This window comes from Pleurodeles waltl, chromosome 7 (genome assembly GCF_031143425.1).
Source record: "Pleurodeles waltl isolate 20211129_DDA chromosome 7, aPleWal1.hap1.20221129, whole genome shotgun sequence".
Taxonomy (NCBI): Eukaryota; Metazoa; Chordata; class Amphibia; order Caudata; family Salamandridae; genus Pleurodeles; species Pleurodeles waltl.
This window is the reverse complement of record NC_090446.1, coordinates 299,743,275-299,761,963: the sequence shown is the minus strand read 5'-3', so window position 1 is coordinate 299,761,963 and position 18,689 is coordinate 299,743,275. Positions and strand designations below refer to the sequence as shown.

General features: G+C 43.6%; 1 protein-coding gene across 4 annotated transcripts in view; it reads right to left on the bottom strand.

Annotated features, from left to right (window-relative positions):
* The window catches only part of LPIN3 (lipin 3), a 426,254-nt gene that overhangs the window by 9,592 nt on the left and 397,973 nt on the right, over positions 1-18,689 (bottom strand). For all 4 annotated transcript variants that reach the window (XM_069243720.1, XM_069243718.1, XM_069243719.1 and 1 more), the window contains exon 18: positions 15,700-15,814. In XM_069243720.1, the coding sequence (XP_069099821.1) occupies positions 15,700-15,814 (115 nt within the window). The remainder of the gene's footprint in view (positions 1-15,699; positions 15,815-18,689) is intronic.

The following is an 18,689-nucleotide window of genomic DNA, read 5'->3' as shown; positions in this document are numbered from 1 at the left end:
GGAGAGAGGATTTCAAAGAGGAAATCATCGTCAGTGGGCTTCCTATCTAAGGGTACCTGGTGGTTAAGCCCTAGCAACTAGCTCTTGAAAAGAGACGGTGTCGTCCGGAGGAGAGGGCCTCGCACATTAAACATCTGGGTCTGTCAGCCTGAGGATCAACATAATAGGCTGGTCAAGGATCAGTGTGTTGAGGCAAATCCAGTGCGTCATCCCTTGGTCCCTGATCACCCATGAAGGAGTGCGGGGACCCCTGAGGGGGAATGTCAAATGGGTCATCCTATGAATGAGGGGGTGAGGGTGGCAGAGGTAGTGTTGGTGGTGGAGAAGTAGGCAAAGGAGGATGTACAGTGGCAGAGTCTGTATCAGCTTTCTTCTTTTTGACAGCAGGCACAGTACATCGATGGCCTCTGCAAAGGAAAGCTGTCTCTTTGATGGCATTGTCACAGCAGCATTTATCAAAATACGACCAGTATGAGGCTGTATATGGAGCAGTTTTTGATTAGCATTGAGTTGGTACTTCATTTTATGGAGGAAGGGTTTAACCAAGGTACTCGGTTCCAAAGGTGGTGTTGATTTTGGTTTCTTCTCTTGATTGTCGGAGACGAAACGGTCAATACCGAGATTGCTTGTGGTGGTGTTTTTGTCATCGAAGCAGTCAGTGTTGAGTGTAAGCCTGAGGTTGTCGATACTGACGATGGAGCTAGTCGACTTGGCACCAAGATGCTTGGCTTAGGCTTGCGTTTCAGTGCCAAACCCAAGGGCGGGGCATTCAAATCTGTTTTTTGGTGCTGACCATGGCTTGTTGGCAGTGGTGGTACCGTAGCCTTTACGCTGGTGGAGGACGGAGGTTTCTTGGTCAGGATAAGGGTTTTTGTACTTATAGTACTTTGCGCCAGAGGGAGATATTGCATTTCCAGGTCTACCTCCGACTGGGACTCCATGATCAAAAAGGCCTTGTGTCAGCCGCAGAGGCCTCTTGTAGTTCTTCCTCATCTTCCGGCTCTGCATCTTGGTGTTGGAAGACGTCTGATGTTTCCTCCACCTCCTGCCTCTGCATTTCTCTACAGCGTGCTCTTCAGTCCCGTAGAGTCTTCTTCGATCTAAAAGTCTGGAAAGCCTTGCAGTCCTCCTCATTGTGGTCTGGTGACATGCAGAAATTGCAGACCTGGTGTTGGTCAGTCCTCAAGAACGTTACGTGGCACTTTGGACAAAATCAGAAGGGAGTTATTTCCATTAGAAGCTCATTCTTAAGATCAATGCAGTGGAGAAAATGGTGGCCCAAAGGGCTTCAGACAGAGTGCTTTGATCGGACGAGCAATGTTTTCTTGGTTTCGAACGTAAGGGATGGAGGTGAACGCGTTCAAAAACAATGCCGACGATAAGGGGTGGATCCCAGATGAAAAGAGTCGGAAAAAAAAACCAGTCTCGACCTAGAGCTTGGTGAAACACAATTGGACCCAATGGTGGAAGAAAATATTAGACTTGAAGTCCATGCACATTTCCGGCAAGAGGAGTCACTACACCGTGTGACTCAAAAGACTTTTTGAAGAAAAACAACTTGCAACCTTCCGGACCCAACACTAGATGGCGGAAGTATGCAGAGCATGTGTATCTACAGCCACACATGGCATCAAACATTATATTACCTGACAACTGTCGAATGCATAACTGCCACTTGTGTGGTATCATGGAACTACAACTGTCCATTGTGCTAACAGCAGGACCTACCTATTTGTTTTCCAAAGTGTGTGACTCTAGTGTGACCTGTTTGAAAGAGCTGAACGAGGGGTGAAGAGTCCTCACAGTTGGACTGGTCATGCTGTCGAGAAATAACTGCTGCCTGTACACTTATTCCAGTTTAAAATATTTGTGAGACAGACAGAATGCTCTTCATGCAGTTTTAATTTAACAGACTGTTCTTCAATTCTTTCCTGAAACGTGTTATCCTGTTTTGCATTGTGGTTTACTAGGCTCAAGGTTGATAAATAAGTTACTTACATTTGGTAATGTCCTTTCTGGTGGATACCATTTAACTCCATCAAACTTAAGATTCCTCAGCTTAGAGGTCTCCTCAGTAGTCATACTGGATCCAGAAACTTTTCTTCAGTATTGCTCCTGTGCATGGCTAGGTGGCAACGTCCTGTTTCATGTTGGCTCCTTACCCCGAGGAAGTGATGACGTGGAGCAGCATAAAAAGAGTCATCCTTGCATGCTAAGTTTCTTATTTTTTCCTTAATGCACCCTCAGACAAGAAACTTAAAAAATGTTAGTACCAGTGTACTGAATTCTAACCCGGAAATTATTTAGATGCCAAAAAGAGGTCACTTCAAAAAACAGAGGTAGAAGGGCAGTGATGAATCTGCAGTTATGTACAGTATCCACCAGTAAGAGATTTACTGTAAGTAGCTAACTTCTGCCAGGTGAATTTGCAATCAGGGAAATTCTCTGATGTTCCAATTGCCCTAGAGGCGCAAAGCCTCCTGACACAGGACCTAGTACATCACGCTGCCATCCTTGTTGCAATATCACATGCCAGTAGAGTTGCCCATGAGAATCTGTGCCAGCCTCCCCTTGATGCACAGCAGGAAGACCTTCAGAACCAGAGGAACGACTCCATTGTTATCCATCTCCCCCAAGGTGACCTCCCCAGCTCAGGAGGGATGCATCTCTCACAACCAACTGCAGATCGTGAGCCCTCTCATCCAATATTTGGATGACATCTGTTGGATTACTTGTTCTGTGTCTACTGGTACTTCACATTTCATTGCATAGCCCGAGCGCCACCTTCCATAACTTACAAGGAGGATGCAGGAGGCTAAAGGATCAAAAAGCCTCAGAGATGCACTCTCCATGACTTAGGAACATCAGCTCTGGGTGGGACAGTGAGAAGGGTCTTCTGCAGACCCAATTCTGTTTGAACCACTATAGATTGTGAGCAGTCTTCTCCAATACTTGGATGACATCTGTCAGATTCCTTGTTGATGGGCCTACTGGTAAATCACATTTCATTGCAGAGCCCGGGTGCCACCTGCCATAACATACAAGGAGGATGCAGGAGGTTAAGGGACCAAAAAGTTTCATAGATGAACTCATCATGATTTAGGACCAAGGCTGAAAAATCGGGATTAAAGCCCAAACACCTTGGACATTGCGGCAAAGGGAAGACCCAGACCTAAACCATGTCCAAGAAAGCTCCAAAGAATGGAAGCATGTCAGAAGGAGTTAGGTGTGAGTTTGGCTTGTTGATAGTAACCCCAAATTATTTCATGTGGTTTGGTGTTTTCTGGAGGTGGTCAATGACTGACTAAAGCAAGCCTTCCTCCAACAGTCGGTTGTCAAGGTAGTGGAAGACTGGTATCAACAACTTCCCCAAATGGGCAGCAACCAACATCATCACTTTCGTAAACACCTGTGGAACACTGGCGAGGCCAAAGGCGATTGCAGCAAATTAGAAAGCCCCTGGCCTACCTGAACCTCAGATAACATCTGTGGGACTGCAGGACTGATATATGAAAATATGCGCCCTGCAGGTTCAAGGACCCCATGCCGTCTCCCGGGTCCAGTGCACACACAATCTGGGTCAGCATGAGCATTCAAATTTGTTCTTCCAGAGCAATGCATTTAGAAACCTAAGGTCTAATATAGGCCTAAGATCCCTGACCTTCTTCAGGATAAGGAACTAGCTAGACTTACAACCCTTTTCCCTTTCTGAGTCTAGTATACGCCCAATAGCACTCTTCTTGAGTAAAGGGAAACATATGCTTACCAAAATCCTCACTCCTCTTAAGATGTCTAAATGAAGGAGTAGTAGGGAATGAGTTGGGATTCGCCGTCATAGATGAGGAATGGAAAATAGGGATCTCTAGAGTTCCACGATAGTTAAGAAAATCAGGGTGATTAAGAGCCAGTCTGACGTCTGGCCATCCCCATCTTTGCCATCATCATCACCCACAACCTGGGTGCCCCTTGCTGCGAGTTATAGAGAAAAAGATAATGGGGCTCTGCTAGAATGTACACCCTAGCATAGGCACCGGGTAAAAATCATGATGCATGCTCAGTTACAATTTTGTGATCTCACAGTGCACCATCAGCTGTGATTGTGCTAAATTCAGCTTAGTGTCAGGCATCAATACCAGTAAGGGCATTGATGTGTAAAGAAATGGCTTAGGTTTCAGAGCCAGAAGGAAAGTCTATGCCAGTGTGGGTGCGGGGCTCAGAACAGGTACCAAGGGTGGAATACGGTGCTAAAGATGTATGGGTCAGTGGTTACCTGTGTCCATTGGGCCCACAAGTTTGCCAGAAGGAACTGGAAGCACACCAAAAGTGTGCAGCATAGCTTCTTGAAGTCTTCAATCTGTTGCGGCATCACTGATTGTCAGGCCAGGGGAACTCAGGGCACACCTGGATGATTTCAGGAATCATCTAGTCGATCAGAGACCTCAAAATTGAATGACTGACATGGTGATACTCTTGTACTCTCTTAAGGTTTAGAGAGGAGAGATGGGCGTGGTCATTCTTTGCCTTTTTAATGTTTGTGCCTGAACTCCTACTTTCTCTTAAAAGATGACTTGGAGTGCAAAGCTGACCCCTCGTGGAATCAGCCTCAGGAGCTGCACTGAGTCCACAACCCAGACCAGGAGTGAGACATGCTTGAAGGCAGTGAGAATTTCTTGTGTTCAGCCACATACTGGGTTGCCTTCCGGTCATGAATCACCTCTGGGAGCAAGATGGTATATTTACTGCATGACTTTTAATCGTGGTCCAGGCCAGGACACCAGAGGCACACACCCCTTGTGTGGGTCTGTGACCAACATCTGTTTTCTGCAACCATGGCATGTTTCGAAACCTGTCATTGGGTGGAAAACATAATTTGTTTTGGAAGTCATTGGAACACTGCCAAGCCTGGAGCGGAGCTACTGATCCACGTTACAAGATGCAGAAAGAAGGGAACTGAAGTTAAGACATCGCTTACATGGAGCTTCAATCTGTCATTTTCTAATGGACAGTACATAGTGATTTCACTGCAGCATCTATTTGCAAATCCAGGGTTAAAGCTGCACCTAGGGTGACTCTTTGTTGCGTTTTCTCTAGGGGGCACTTCACTTAGATCTGCAGGCCAGGATTTCTTGTGCTGGAGTTTGGTATTTTCTGCCTGAAGTAAAACAATCGACTGAGTTGGTACAGACTTCTTCATGATCCTCTCTTCTGGCACCCCAAAGATACTGAAAAAGTCTAGCCTGCAGTGTTGCTTTTGTGTCAATGAATAAGCACGACACAATAAAGCTCACAAGTAAGGAGACTCGTGCACTGTTGTATGAGAAAATTAAGACTTTTTGGCGTACAGAAATGAATCAAAGGTGTACTGTGCTATGCTTTTGTAAGGATATTAAATAAAACATTAATTTAATAATTCACATATCTACTGGCACTCTAAAGATCAATGAATAAACTGGTATTGGTGGAACGAGGGGAAGTAAGCGTTCTACCTTCTCACCGTCGCCTTCATCATAAGGCATGTGTTAAAGATCTAGAAAGCATCGGTGTCCGAGCCCAAAATGTTCTCAGACATCTGCCAGCATTGTTAGTGAGGAAAAAGGACCCAGGGAAGTCTTACTCCACTGGAGGCTGGGCTTTATTGATGGTTTAATATAACATTGGACAGGTCTTTGCTGAAAATACTTTACAATCTAGGGTGTCAGAACTGGTGTTGGCATCTCAAAGCTGTGGGTGGAGCCGAAGGAGGAGCGGCCGGTGTTGCTTTCGGGGGAGTAGCTGGGATAGAGCAGTGCCAGAAGCAGATTGGACTGATGTCATACGGGATCAGTCAGCATGAAAAAGGACCCACCAGCAATTTTCTGAATAGAAGCCCGATAGGTCTGTGAGGCTGCAGATGCATCAGAGTGATCTGGAACCACTTTGAATGGTGCAGATAGGCCTCTCAGAAGGCCACAGTGTGCAGAAGAGTACACTATGCTCTGTGGATTTCAGGTGCATCAGCTCCAGATCGGGCTTCCACCTGAACTAAAGGATGAAGCAGGAGTCAGAATCTTCGAACCACAAACTATGTGAACTGAAAGGGTGAATGGATGGATTAGTGGTAGGGTGAATGGATGATGAAAGTATCGATGCATGAGTGAGTGATACCAGGGTTGGCTCAGTGAATGGATGGGTGCAGTAATAGGGTGGATGGATGAAGAGAAAGGTTGGTCAGATGGTTGAATGGATGGATGGATGAATGAGCAAAAGGATGGATGCTCGGGTGTTATTAACCTCCCACCTTTAGCAGCTACAGAGTGGGTGAAGTTCTTGATTCGCATTTTCTGTCTGCAACTTGGCTGACAAAGGTGAGTGAGTGATAGGTGAATGTATGGGTGAGTGAAAGGATGGATGGGTAGATGGATGATGAATGAAAGGATGGCTGTAAGGAGGGTTGAGTGAAAAAATGGATGTATGAGTGCAGGGGCGGGTGGATAAATGGATGGATGAGTGAGTGAAAGGGTGAGTGAATGGAAGGGTGGATGAGAGAAAGGTTTGATGGATGAGCGAGTGAAATGATGGATGGGATGAGTGAAAGTTTGGATGGATGGATGGATTGAAAGGGTGAATGGATGGATGAATGAGCGAAAGGATGGATGAGGGAAAGAATGGACAGATGAGTAAAAGGGGTGAATGAAAGGATGAATGGAAGGGTGGATGGATGAATGAAACAAGTGGTGGATGAGTGAAAAGGGAGGGTGGATGGATGGAAGGATGAGTGAAAGAATGGATGTATGAGTGAAAGGATCAATGGATGAGTTAAAGGATAAATGGATGGATGGATAAATGGATGGGTGGATGGTTGTGTGGAAGGGTGGATGGATTAGAGAAACGATAGATGGCTGTGTGAAGGGGTAGATAGATGAGTTAAAGGGTGGATGGAGAGATGGATATGTGAAAGGGTGGATGGAGAGATGGATATGTGAAAGGGTGGATGGAGAGATGGATGGATAGGTTTAACAGATAGGTTTGGAGATGGATGGGCGTGCGGACAGAATGATGACAGACAATGGTGGCTGAAAGAATGAACGGATGGATGAAAGAGACAGGTGAGCTCTTCTGGGGAGGGTCGTGAAGACTTGTTTCACGTGCTTGGTGTCCAAAGAGCTCTGTTACGAAGTGGGGGTATTTTAATTCCCTATTCTCTTCTGCCTGAGCCAAAATTAGTAACAATTCAATATGAAACGAGAATACAAAGAAATTAAATAAACAGAACTGAAACCATGAAAACAGGAAAACATGAACACTTTCTTGACTGGTCAGAGCATGTGGTAGATCGGAGGAGGTATATTGACTACTTAGTCCTTGTGTGGAAGGGCGCAGAAGTTAGTGCCAGGGCATTTCTGAGGAAGATAGAGGTCAACAATCTTAAAGTGAACTTCACAAATGCAATTAGAAACTTAAAGGTTAATTTCAGGGATCTTGCTGTCTCTGTTAAGAACAATAGATTAAAGACAAAACTGATTGGAAAACCCACTTCAGGCAACACGGTGCTCCATGCCTCCAGTTTCCATTAACAGCATTCCTTACGGGGAAAGTTTAAGTGTGAAACACTGTAGTGAGGCTATTGAGGAAGAAAGGGCACTAGAGGATCTAGCAAGGAGATAAGACACAGGGTTTTTCGAAGGCAAGCATTAAGGATGAAAAAGGAAGTCCACATTGAAATCGTAGGAGCAGTTGATATTTGATAAAACAAGGACCTCAAAAGCAAGCAATGAACAGACCAAAACAGGACCACGTTTCAGGTTGACCACAACGTACAATAAATAAGAAACATTGGCACCATGTAAAGAATGATCCCATATTGGGTAGCATGCCCCCTAAAAGAAATGAAGTGACTTTTAGGAAAGCTAAGTCAATGAGACACGAGTTAGTCAAAAGTAGTCCCGAGATTATTCCATCTACTCAAACCGCTTGGTTAGGCCGCAGCACAGGTTTTTGAAGATGCTGTAGATATAAAGCATGCCAACATGGCATTAATACCAAGGAATACAAGTCACCGTTTGCAAAAAGAAATAAGTGCATACATGGTAGTTGCCGCAGCAAAACACATCATGCGGTCTACATCCTTCAATGCCCTTGCAAACTGGTTTATGTGGGTAGTACTACACTCCCAGTGAACAAGAGGATTTTGCAGCACTTACGGGCAATAAAACATAGGGAGAAAGCATACCCTGTTGCCCGGCATTTTGAGGAACAACATCAGAATGACATCAGTGCTTTAAAATATTTTGTAATTGATGCAATCTCAGTTATCATCTGGGGGTGCGTGATCAGGTGAAAGCACTAAGGCAGCTGGAGACACACTACATAGTAGAACTACATTTACACAACTCCATGTGGGCTGAATATGGAGTAAAACCTCCATACACATTTATAGTCCGAAATCTCTCTCAGAGAACATGAGGCGAATCCAGTAGATATTGTTAACTTATATGTACTCGGGTGTATGGGTAGGTTTGGCACACTTTCAAAATTGGAGTTGGCATCAACAGGTGATCCTTAGATTCGCGATATTGTAAATTAGGAAGTGATGATTGCAAGGATTAGGTAAATCCTTAAAACACGAAAACCTCTTAATAAGGCATGATCAATATAATGACTTACATCAGTGGTTCCTTGACAATTCTCACTTAGAACTGTTTTCATATTTAAGATACAATTGTGGGATTAATTATCTCTTTTTAATATGTACTGTGGTATATGACCGTGCCCACTTGGGATACATTTTTTATATGTTTTATAGGTTTATATTTTTACATGCTTACATATTAATGTACATAATGTGATTGCTCAGGGACCACCCTGTGACTTCTATGGCACTTTTGATTCGCCCACTTGGGTTTGATTTGCTGAATTTTCTCAAGTGGTCATGCGCAAGAGTGTTTTATTTCCAAACACAATGAAATTGCTTTATGTAATACGCCCACTTGGTCCTGATTGTTTTTCACGTGTTTCCTATTTTCATGGTTTCAGTTCTATTTATTTCATTTCTTTGTATTCTTGTTTCATATAGAATTGTTATTAATTTTGGCTCAAGCATAATATTAAGGGGGTCATTCTGACCCGCGGGAGCACCGCCGACAGTGCCCCGCAGGGCATTCTGACCGCGGCGCTTCGGCCGCGGTCAGAAGAGGCAAACCGGCGGTCTCCCGCCGGTTTACCGCTGCCCTTTGAATCCCCCATGGCGGCGCAGCTTGCTGCGCCGCCATGGGGGATTCTGACACCCCCTACCACCATCCTGTTCCTGGCGGTTCGCCCGCCAGGAACAGGATGGTGGTAGGGGGTGCCGCGGGGCCCCTGGGGGCCCCTGCCGTGGCCATGCCAATGCTAAGCAGACACTGAAATACGCGACGGGTGCAAACTGCACCCGTCGCACCCCTGCAACTCCGCCGGCTCAATTCTGAGCCGGCGTCCTCGTTGCAGGGGCATTTCCTCTGGGCCGGCGGACGCTCTTTTGGAGAGCGCCCGCCAGCCCAGAGGAAATGTCTAAATGGCCGCCGCGGTCTTTTGACCGCGGTGCGGTCATTCAGCGGCGGTAGCTTGGCGGGCGGCTCCCGCCGCCCGCCAACATTAGAATCAGGCCCTAAATGTCTTTGTTGAGTGTAATATAAGCATACACTGGTGCCAAATAGTATGATCATTGCAAAGTCAACTCTGTTGAAACTCTTTTCGCGTGGACTATCATGATGTCACACAAAACTTTCTGTAAATCACTATCTGTGAGCAAGGCTGCAGGACAACCGAAACACGTCTGATGGTTTTTCGTTAGCACGTAAATAAATCTGAATTGATTTGCAATTAGTGCAGTTCTACAGTTTCCTTCACGCTGCCATGAGCCTTTACCATACTGGGGAGAGGACATATGGTTTTGAGTTTTCAGTAATAGTGCGAATGGGCATCAACTCCTTTATTAGATTGTTTTCCCGCAGAAGGGCGTAGGAAGGAGTGATAGAGTAAAAGAATGTAAACGTACAACTAAATGTAGTAAGTAAATAAGATATCCATGTAAATGTAAGATATATATATATATATATGTACACGTGTACAAATAAAACTGCAACGATTACAGGCTTCCGGGGAGGAGTGAGGGTGCATGTGAATCTTCAGATTCACACTGGGTAAGTGGGTAAGTGACATTTTCCATTCGATGGCATGTGTAGCTGCAGATACAGATGCTATGCATAGACTAGAAAGCAGTCCTTCTACCAAAACAGCGGTTGCTAGCCTGTAGGAGTTGAAGTAGTTTGAAATAAAGTTTTAAGTACTGCTTGACCAACATTTGCTTGTTGCTTTGAAAATACATCCACACAGTAATGTTTTGTAAATGTATGTGGAGTGAACCATGTGGCAGCTTTACATATGTCTCCCATTGGTATGTTACATAGAAAAGCCATGGAAGCACCTTTTTTCCTTGTGGAATGTGCTTTAGGGGTTATTAAAAGTTTTATTTTTGCTTTGATGTAACATGTTTGGATGCATCTTACAATCCATCTAGCTAATCCTTGTTTAGAGATAGTATTCCCTTTAAGTGGTTGTTGAAAAGGTACGAAAAGCTGTTTAGTTTTTGTAAACTCTTTTGTTCTATCAACATAGTACATTAGAGCTCTTTTAAGGTCAAGAGTATGAAGCGCTCTTTCAGCAGTTGAGTCTGACTGTGGGAAGAAGACTGGCAATTCCACTGTTTGGTTAATGTGAAAAAGAGAAACTACTTTTGGCAACAATTTTGGATTTGTCCTAAGTACTACTTTATGTTTGTGTACTTGGAAAAATGGTTCCTCCAGAGTGAATACTTTCTATGTTAGAAATTGAATGTCACATGAATGCATGGGCTTGAATGGTGGTCTCTTGTGAGTACAATATTCAGATTCCATGCAGAAACTGGTGGAGTTCTTGGTGAAATAATACACTTAAGTCTTTCCATAAAGGCTTTTATGACAGGAACTCTAAAGAGAGAAGTATGTTGTATGGTTTGTAAGTATGCTGATATAGCAGTAAGATGAATTTTAACAGAAGAAAAAAATTAATTGTTTTTTGTAGATGAAGCAGGTAGCATACAATATCTTGTATTGATGCTTTAAGTGGGTCTGACAGTAGTAAACAAAACGTTTCCACTTGTTAGCATTGGATTGCCTAGTTGTAGGTCTGCATGCTTATTTTTAGAACTTCCATACAGTCTAATGGAAGGTGTAAGTATCAAAATTCTATAATTTCAGGAGCCAAATCGCTATCTGGCCTGTTTGGAAGTTTGCTATGAGGTACTACTGATAGATCTAGTAGTGTTGTCTACCAATGTTGTTGTGCCCACGTGGGGGCTATGAGAATCATGGTGAGAGAGGTGTGACCCAGTTTGTTGACCAGAAATGGAATTAATGGGAGAGGGGGAAAAGCGTAAGCGTAAGCAAATATCCCTGACCAGTTGATCCATGCAGCATTGCCCTTGGACAGAGAGTGAAGGTGTCTGGATGCGAAGTTTTGGCATTTTGCGTTTTCGCTTGTTGCAAATAGGTCTAGGTCGGTGTTCCCCACATTTGAAAGTACTGTTGAAGTACCTGAGAGTGAATTTCCCATTTGTGTATCTTTTGCTGGGTCCTGCTTAGTAGGTCTGCTAGCTGATTGGGTATCCCTGGGATGTATTCCGCTTGCAAGTAAATGTGATTGTGAATTGCCCATTTCCATATTATTTGGGCTAGGAGGGACAGTTGAGATGAATGTGTTCCTCCTTGTTTCTTCAGATAATACACTGTTGTCATATTGTCTGTTTTTATCAAGACTGTTTGGTGCCTGAGAAGGGGTTGAAAAGCTTTTAGGGCGAGAAACACAGCTAACAATTCTAAACGGTTTATGTGATAGGTTAACTGCATTGAATTCCATTCCCCTTGAATAGTAAGGTTGTTGAGGTGAGCTCCCCAACCTGTCATTGATGTGTCTCTTGTTATTGTGTTCTGAGGCACACGGTCCTGAAATGACCGCCCCTTTCATAAATTGTTGTGATTCCACCATTTGTGCGTTTGGCGATCTAACAACACTAGATCCTGCAATTGACCTGTGCTTGAGACCATTGCTGTGACTCTGTTGTAGTGTTCTCATGTTTAATCTTGCATGCAGTACTATTGCTATGCATGATGTCATAATTCCCAAAAGTTTCATGATGAACTTTACAGTGAAACGTTGATTGGGCTGTATCTGTGATATAAGGTTTTGAAAAGCCTGTATCCTTTGCGGATTTGGATAGGCTAAGGCTTTTTGGGAATTGAGAATAGCACCTAGGTAAGGTTGAACTTGTGCTGGTTTAAGATGAGATTTTTGGTAGCTGATTGTGAACCCCAATGTGTGTAGGGTTTCTATTGTGTATTGAGTGTGTCGCTGGCATTGTATAATGCTGCTTGATTTTATTAGCCAGTCGTCTAGATAAGGAAAGACATGTGTGTGTTGTCTTTTTAGGAAAGCTGCTACTACAGCTAGACATTTTGTGAAAACTCTTGGAGCTGTTGTTATGCCGAAGGGAAGAAACTTCAATTGGTAGTGCTTTCCTGCTATTACAAACCTTATGTATTTTCGATGAGCTGGATGTATGGGGATATAGAAGTAGGCATCTTTGAGATCTAATGCAGTCATGAAATCTTGTTTTTGCTGTAGTGGAATTATGTCCAGCAAAGTTACCATGTAAAAATGTTCTGACAGGATATATAAATTTAATGGTCTGAGAGTACCATCCTTTTTGGGCATGAGGAAATATAGTGAATATAATCCTGTTCCCTGTTGACATTTTGGAACTGATTCTATTGCTTCTTTTAGCAGTAACGATTTTACCTCTTGCTGTAACAGAACGTTGTGTTCTGGGGACATTTTGTGATAGCGAGGGGGAATGTTTGGAGGAGTAGAAATGAGTTCTATACAGTAACCATTGCAGATAATTAAAAACACCCACTGGTCTGTGGTGTGTTTTGCCATTGGGAGTGGAATTGCTGCAGTCTGCCACCCACAGGAGATGTGTGGGGTTGTGGTATACTGAGGAAGTCACTGTTTTGAGGGAGTGGTGACACTCTTTGAGGTTTGACATTTTCCTCTGGCTCTGAAATGTTGACCTCTGTGAGAGCCTCTAAATGCTCCTCTTTGGTAGTGCTGCTGACCTTGTTTTGTTTGCGAGGTGGAAGCCTCTGCAGACTAGGGCTTGAAACCTTCTCTAAATTCTTGTTTACGAAAGGAACCTCGGTAAGGTGTACTGTGTAGGGCTCCCATAGCTTTTGCAGTGTCAGAGTCCTTCCTGAGTTTCTCAATAGTTGTGTCAACCTCAGGTCCAAATAGATGTTTTGTATCTAAGGGCATATTGAGCACTTCTTGTTGGATTTCTGGTATGAACCCTGAAAATCTTAACCATGGATGGTTATGCTAGTGTTTGTGCTTCTAGCTGCTGTATCGGCTGCGTCACTTATTTTGTTATTGCTAAATGCTTGACTCTCTTCAACAATTTGTTGTGCTCTTTTTTGAAGTTCTTTTGGTAAGTATTGTAAGAATTCCTGCATTTGGTCCCAGTGTGCCCTGTCATACCTTGATAGCAAGGCTTGTGAATTGGCAATACGCCATTGGTTAGCTGCTTGTGTAGCTACCCTTTTCCGAGCTGCATCAAACTTTCTGATTTCTTTGTCAGGGGGAGAGGTATCCACAGAAGATTGGCTATTGGCCCTTTTTCTTGCAGCATTGACTACAACAGAGTCTGGTGGTACCTGTTGTGTGATATAAACTGGGTCTGGTGACGCAGACTTGTATTTTTTTTCAATTTTGGGTGTTAAAATTCTAGCCTTAACAGGTTCTTTAAAGATGTTGTCTGCTTGTCTAAGCATACCAGGTAGCATCCGCAAGCACTGGTATTGTGAGTGGGTGAAGGACAATGTGTTGAAAAGAAAACCCTCCTCCAAAGGCTCAGCATGCATTTGAACCCCATGGTATGCAGCTGCTCTCGAAATGACCTGTGTATAAGCTGTGCTATCCTCTGGTGGTGAAGGTTTGGACGGATAGAGGTCTGGGTCATTTAGTGATATGGGATCTGGGTCATACAAGTCCCAGGGGTCAACTGTATCTCCATGTGCATATGTATGGGAATGTGTTGGTTAGGGCAATGGTGGTGGGGTAGTAGGTGGTGGAGAGAAAGAAAAATGTGGCAAATGTAGTGGAGAAATCTATAAAGGTGATGGTTTCTCCTTCCTTTTAAATATCTTTGCTGGTGGTGGAGCTGTGTCAAGAGACTCTTGAAATGCCAGCTTTCTCTTGGTTTGTGGAGGAGGTTAAGCTCATGATCTTGCCAGTCTCTTTTTGGATACGTATCTTTCTTTGTTGGGGGTCCATGATTTCAAGGATTGGTTGAATATCTGAGTCTTCCGAAAGATATTCTGATGTTCTAGCTGTTTTAGATGATTGATCATCAATTGTCTTTGAGCTGTGTTTTAATCAGCTGGAAACTCCTTGTTTCTCTGTGTACAAAGATTTTTTTCGGCTCCAAAGTGGTGGATACATTTTTCGGTCCCGAAGATACAGCTTGTCGTTTCGGCTCCGAAGCCGTATGTTGAATTTTCGACTCCGAAGAGTGTGGACGTCGGCTCGGCTCAGATGTGGAGCTTTTAATAATTGACTTGCTAGACTCTGGAATCGAAACGGGTGTTGCCTTTTTCAGCGCCAAACCCGAAGGTCTGTCTCCGACAATTTTCTTTTGGGTTGAACCATGGCTCTCTTGCAGTGGTGCACCCAAGGCCTTAATAGGTCTCTTGGAAGTGGGCGTAGGGGCAGGTGTACTCACATGCTGAGCCGCAGTGATCGGTTGGCTGTCTTCATCCGAGTCTGTTTCGGAGTCTGTGTCCTGAATCGAAACAGCCGTCTGTGCCTGCTCTTCTTCTAAGGTGTCAGTGGACTCTGTATGCTTCAACGCCATTTTGAGTCTCCTAGCTCTCCGGTCACGCAGTTTCTTTTTCGACCGGCACTACTGACAAGCTTCACAGTCCTCTTCTCGATGTTCGGGAGAGAGACAGAGATTACATACCACGTGTTTATCTGTACAGGGGAATTTTGCATGGCATCGAGGACAGAATCAGAATGGAGTCTGATCCATCAGGCTTTGGTGTGGTAGGCCTGAACAGGCCCGAGTAGGGCGCGAGCGCCCAAAAGGGCGTTTTCTGCTTTCCGGCTGTACTATTGGCTCTATTACAGTTGGAAACGCAATCGAAACAATACCGATGGTAGAATAAAGTTAGTATAAAGTTTCCGATTCTAAAGTCTCGGAGCGAGAGGAAACAAGTCCGAACACGACAGGGGAAAGAAAATAATCCAACAAAGGAGTCGATAACCCATGCGCACTATTACCGAACAAAGAGTCATTCGATGCTGAGACTCGAAAAAAGACTTCTTCGAAGAAAAACAACTTGTAACACTCAGAGCCCAACACTAGATGGTGGACTTATGCAAAGCATGTGTATCTACAGCTACACATGCCATTGAACATATATATATACATATATATATATATATATATAGAGAGAGAGAGAGAGAGAGAGACAGAGAGAGAGAGAGAGAGAGAGAGAGAGAGAGAGAGAGAGAGAGAGAGAGAGAGAGAGAGAGAGAGAGAGAGAGAGAGAGAGAGAACATGTTGACAACATATTACGAGTGACTCACATTGGTCCGGTTTCCAAAGGCAGCATAGAAAGGCTGGCGTTGAGGGTTGAAAAGGTTTCGGATATCTGTAAGGCATGCAATTTTGAAGACCTCTGGCTTCTTCTCGATCACTTCCCTGTGGGGGAAAGCAGAGGACAGCAGCTCATTTACATGACACAAAAATACTAGTTATTTAATACCAGGTACTGTAAGTATCCATTTTGATGGAAATGTTAAGTAAGTGGCACCTGCATAGTGCAACCACTGCCACTGGTGTGACCCCATAGCACTACTGGCAGTGCAGTGACTCAAAGGTTACCATCAGAGACCACATCTTTGTTGGGGGGTGTGTGATTTTGGTGTTTAAGTTAATGGATTGGATAGCCTAAGTGAAAAGAGGAGAGGGTGTGTGTGTGTGTGTGTGTGTGTTTTATTGGTAGTTTGTGATAGGCTACTACGGGCTGCATTCCCTGTTCATAGGAATTTGGCTCTTTTTTCCCACCCTCCCTGGACCCCCCTACCTCAAACAATCCCCCTAGAGTTTACAACTGAGAGCTCCGAATGAGGACAGCAACTTCATTTACTGACCCCATGAGAATAAAGTGCTCATTCAAAATGAGAGTCAAGGTGGCCTATGGAAGTCTTGTTAGATGTATGATGGCAGTTCATTTTAAAGTGTTGTGAAGAATGCTAGTGTGTGGTCTACCACCATGAGGTAATGCTGTTCTAAGCGTGATGATAGACAACTACATGTTATATCTGTGTTATGTTTTGACCATGAATGTGAGGTTTTCCATCTCATGGGTTCTGCTGAAAGTTTATGTGTGTTCTTTCTTAGAAGTCAGTACTGTACTGAGCCACACGATAGCTAGCTACATGACATACATGGGCTGTGTTGCATGTGTGTGATATGTTACATCTACTGTCTAATGCTAGATATCAGAGTCTTGAGTAAGAGGAAAAACACCCAGTACTAATTGTTGCTTAATATGGCTACCATGAAGTTACAGTGAGCCTTGAATGTAAACAACTATGCATGGCGGGAGTGACTACATGCAATGAATGGCACTATGAGCATGTCAGTTCACTGTATGCAGTGAATTGCAACTGGATATTTAATTTGCAATGTGTTTAGCTAATTTGTTATCTTACATATTTTGATGTCTCAGTTCATTATGGAAACATGTTTCATTGTATACGGACCGTCATATTAGTTTTGTATTCAGTTTAGTTCCCTATTTTTACAATGTCCAAGGCACAGATGGGGCACTTTGTGTTTCTAACAACTAAAGAATTCTCTCTAAATCCACTAAAAAGAGTTGCAACATGAAGGTGGGAGAGCTGGCCTAAAAAGAGTAGAGGAACACATATTTCAGTTCCTAGTGATATTAGTAAGGATTAACCAGAGTAAGACTAAAGGAGCATAAGTAAAAAAACATTTTCCCTGCTTACTGTTCGGTCTTAATAGCAGTGGAAGATCTAACAATAATTTTATCCTTTTTTACTTTTTGAGTTGGTCATTTAGCACAAATATGTCATCAAGTTTACTTTCTCCTAAAGTCTTTGTATAGCAAAGCAAGCGAGAAACTAACATTGTTTTATTTGCCTGCAAACAGCAATATTTAGCTAGCCAGCATATAAATAATTTCCAAATTCTGTCTCTAACGTGTCACTAGTATTCTGTTAGTGTTATATTACTCTAGCTAGTAAGTCAGTGAATTTCAGAAAAGAGACATTCATGTTTTGTTAAGTTATATTCTTATATTGTGACTAGGGATTTTGGTGAGAAGACGTTAAAGAGAGAGAACAGCAAATATCAAGAAGTTTGAGAAAGCACTAAAGAGACAATGCATACTAACAATTATTTACATATAGAACAATGTTACGTTGATTACGAATTCCAAGCACTATAAGTAAGGATCACCCAACTCTTCCATACAGTAGAGAAGTTCCAGGAGCAGGAATTGTTCATTTGTGCTCTCTAGTCAGTGTTTACTGCCAACTCTTCCCCTTCCACCTCTATGCTGATGACACGCAACTCTATATTGAACTATCTTCCTTAGATGACATCCACCGTCTGAACTATACCCTTAAAGAAGCCCTATGCTGGCTCTCACATAACCACCTCAAACTCAATCACGACAAGACGGAAATACTCCTCCTCTCGAAATCTAACCAGCTTCCTCAACTGCAAGAATGGCTAAAATCTATTGACGCCCTCAAATGTACTCTCTCCCCATCTACCACGGTCAAATCCCTGGGAATCTGTCTGGACTCCAACCTGACCTTGCAGGACCATATGAAGTCAAACGCTAATAATGCCTTCCGCAGCCTTAAACTTCTTCACAAAATCAAATCCTTCATTCCCCAAGATGACCTCAAACACGCCACTCAAGCACTGGCACTCTCAAGACTAGACTATGGGATCTCTATCCTCACTGGCACGGCCAAATCCTGACTCGCCCCTATGAGGTCCACTTTTCATGCAGCAGCTAGACTAGTGACAGGAACTAAAAAATTTGACCACATCTCCCCAGCCCTGAACAATCTGAAATGGCTCTCGATTGAGGCCCGCTGCCTGTTCCGCACTGCCTGCCTGACACACAAAGCCCTTCACACTGGGAAACCTGAATACCTCGCTAACAAGCTAGTGAAAGCTGGTCAAACCAGATCTTTGAGAAGCACAAACTCTCTCCTCCTCCTCCTTCCGTAACCCAACAAGCAAAAAACTCGTTTATGCTCCTTCACAAACAACGCTCCGAGAATATGGAACTCATTACCCATCCACATCAGATCTAACACCTCCCACATGACCTTTAAGAAACTACTGAAAGAATTCCTCCTAAACCAACCCTCTCATTAATAAGGGTCTCTCCCTCACCACACCCCCTTCCTCGAATTGCCACCCTTCTATTCATGAGAACCCATATGTATCCTCATTGTACAAAGTGACTCTTGACTTGTGTGTTTCTTATGTTTATTTCCTGTTCTGTTGTAAAGCGCTCCGTTAC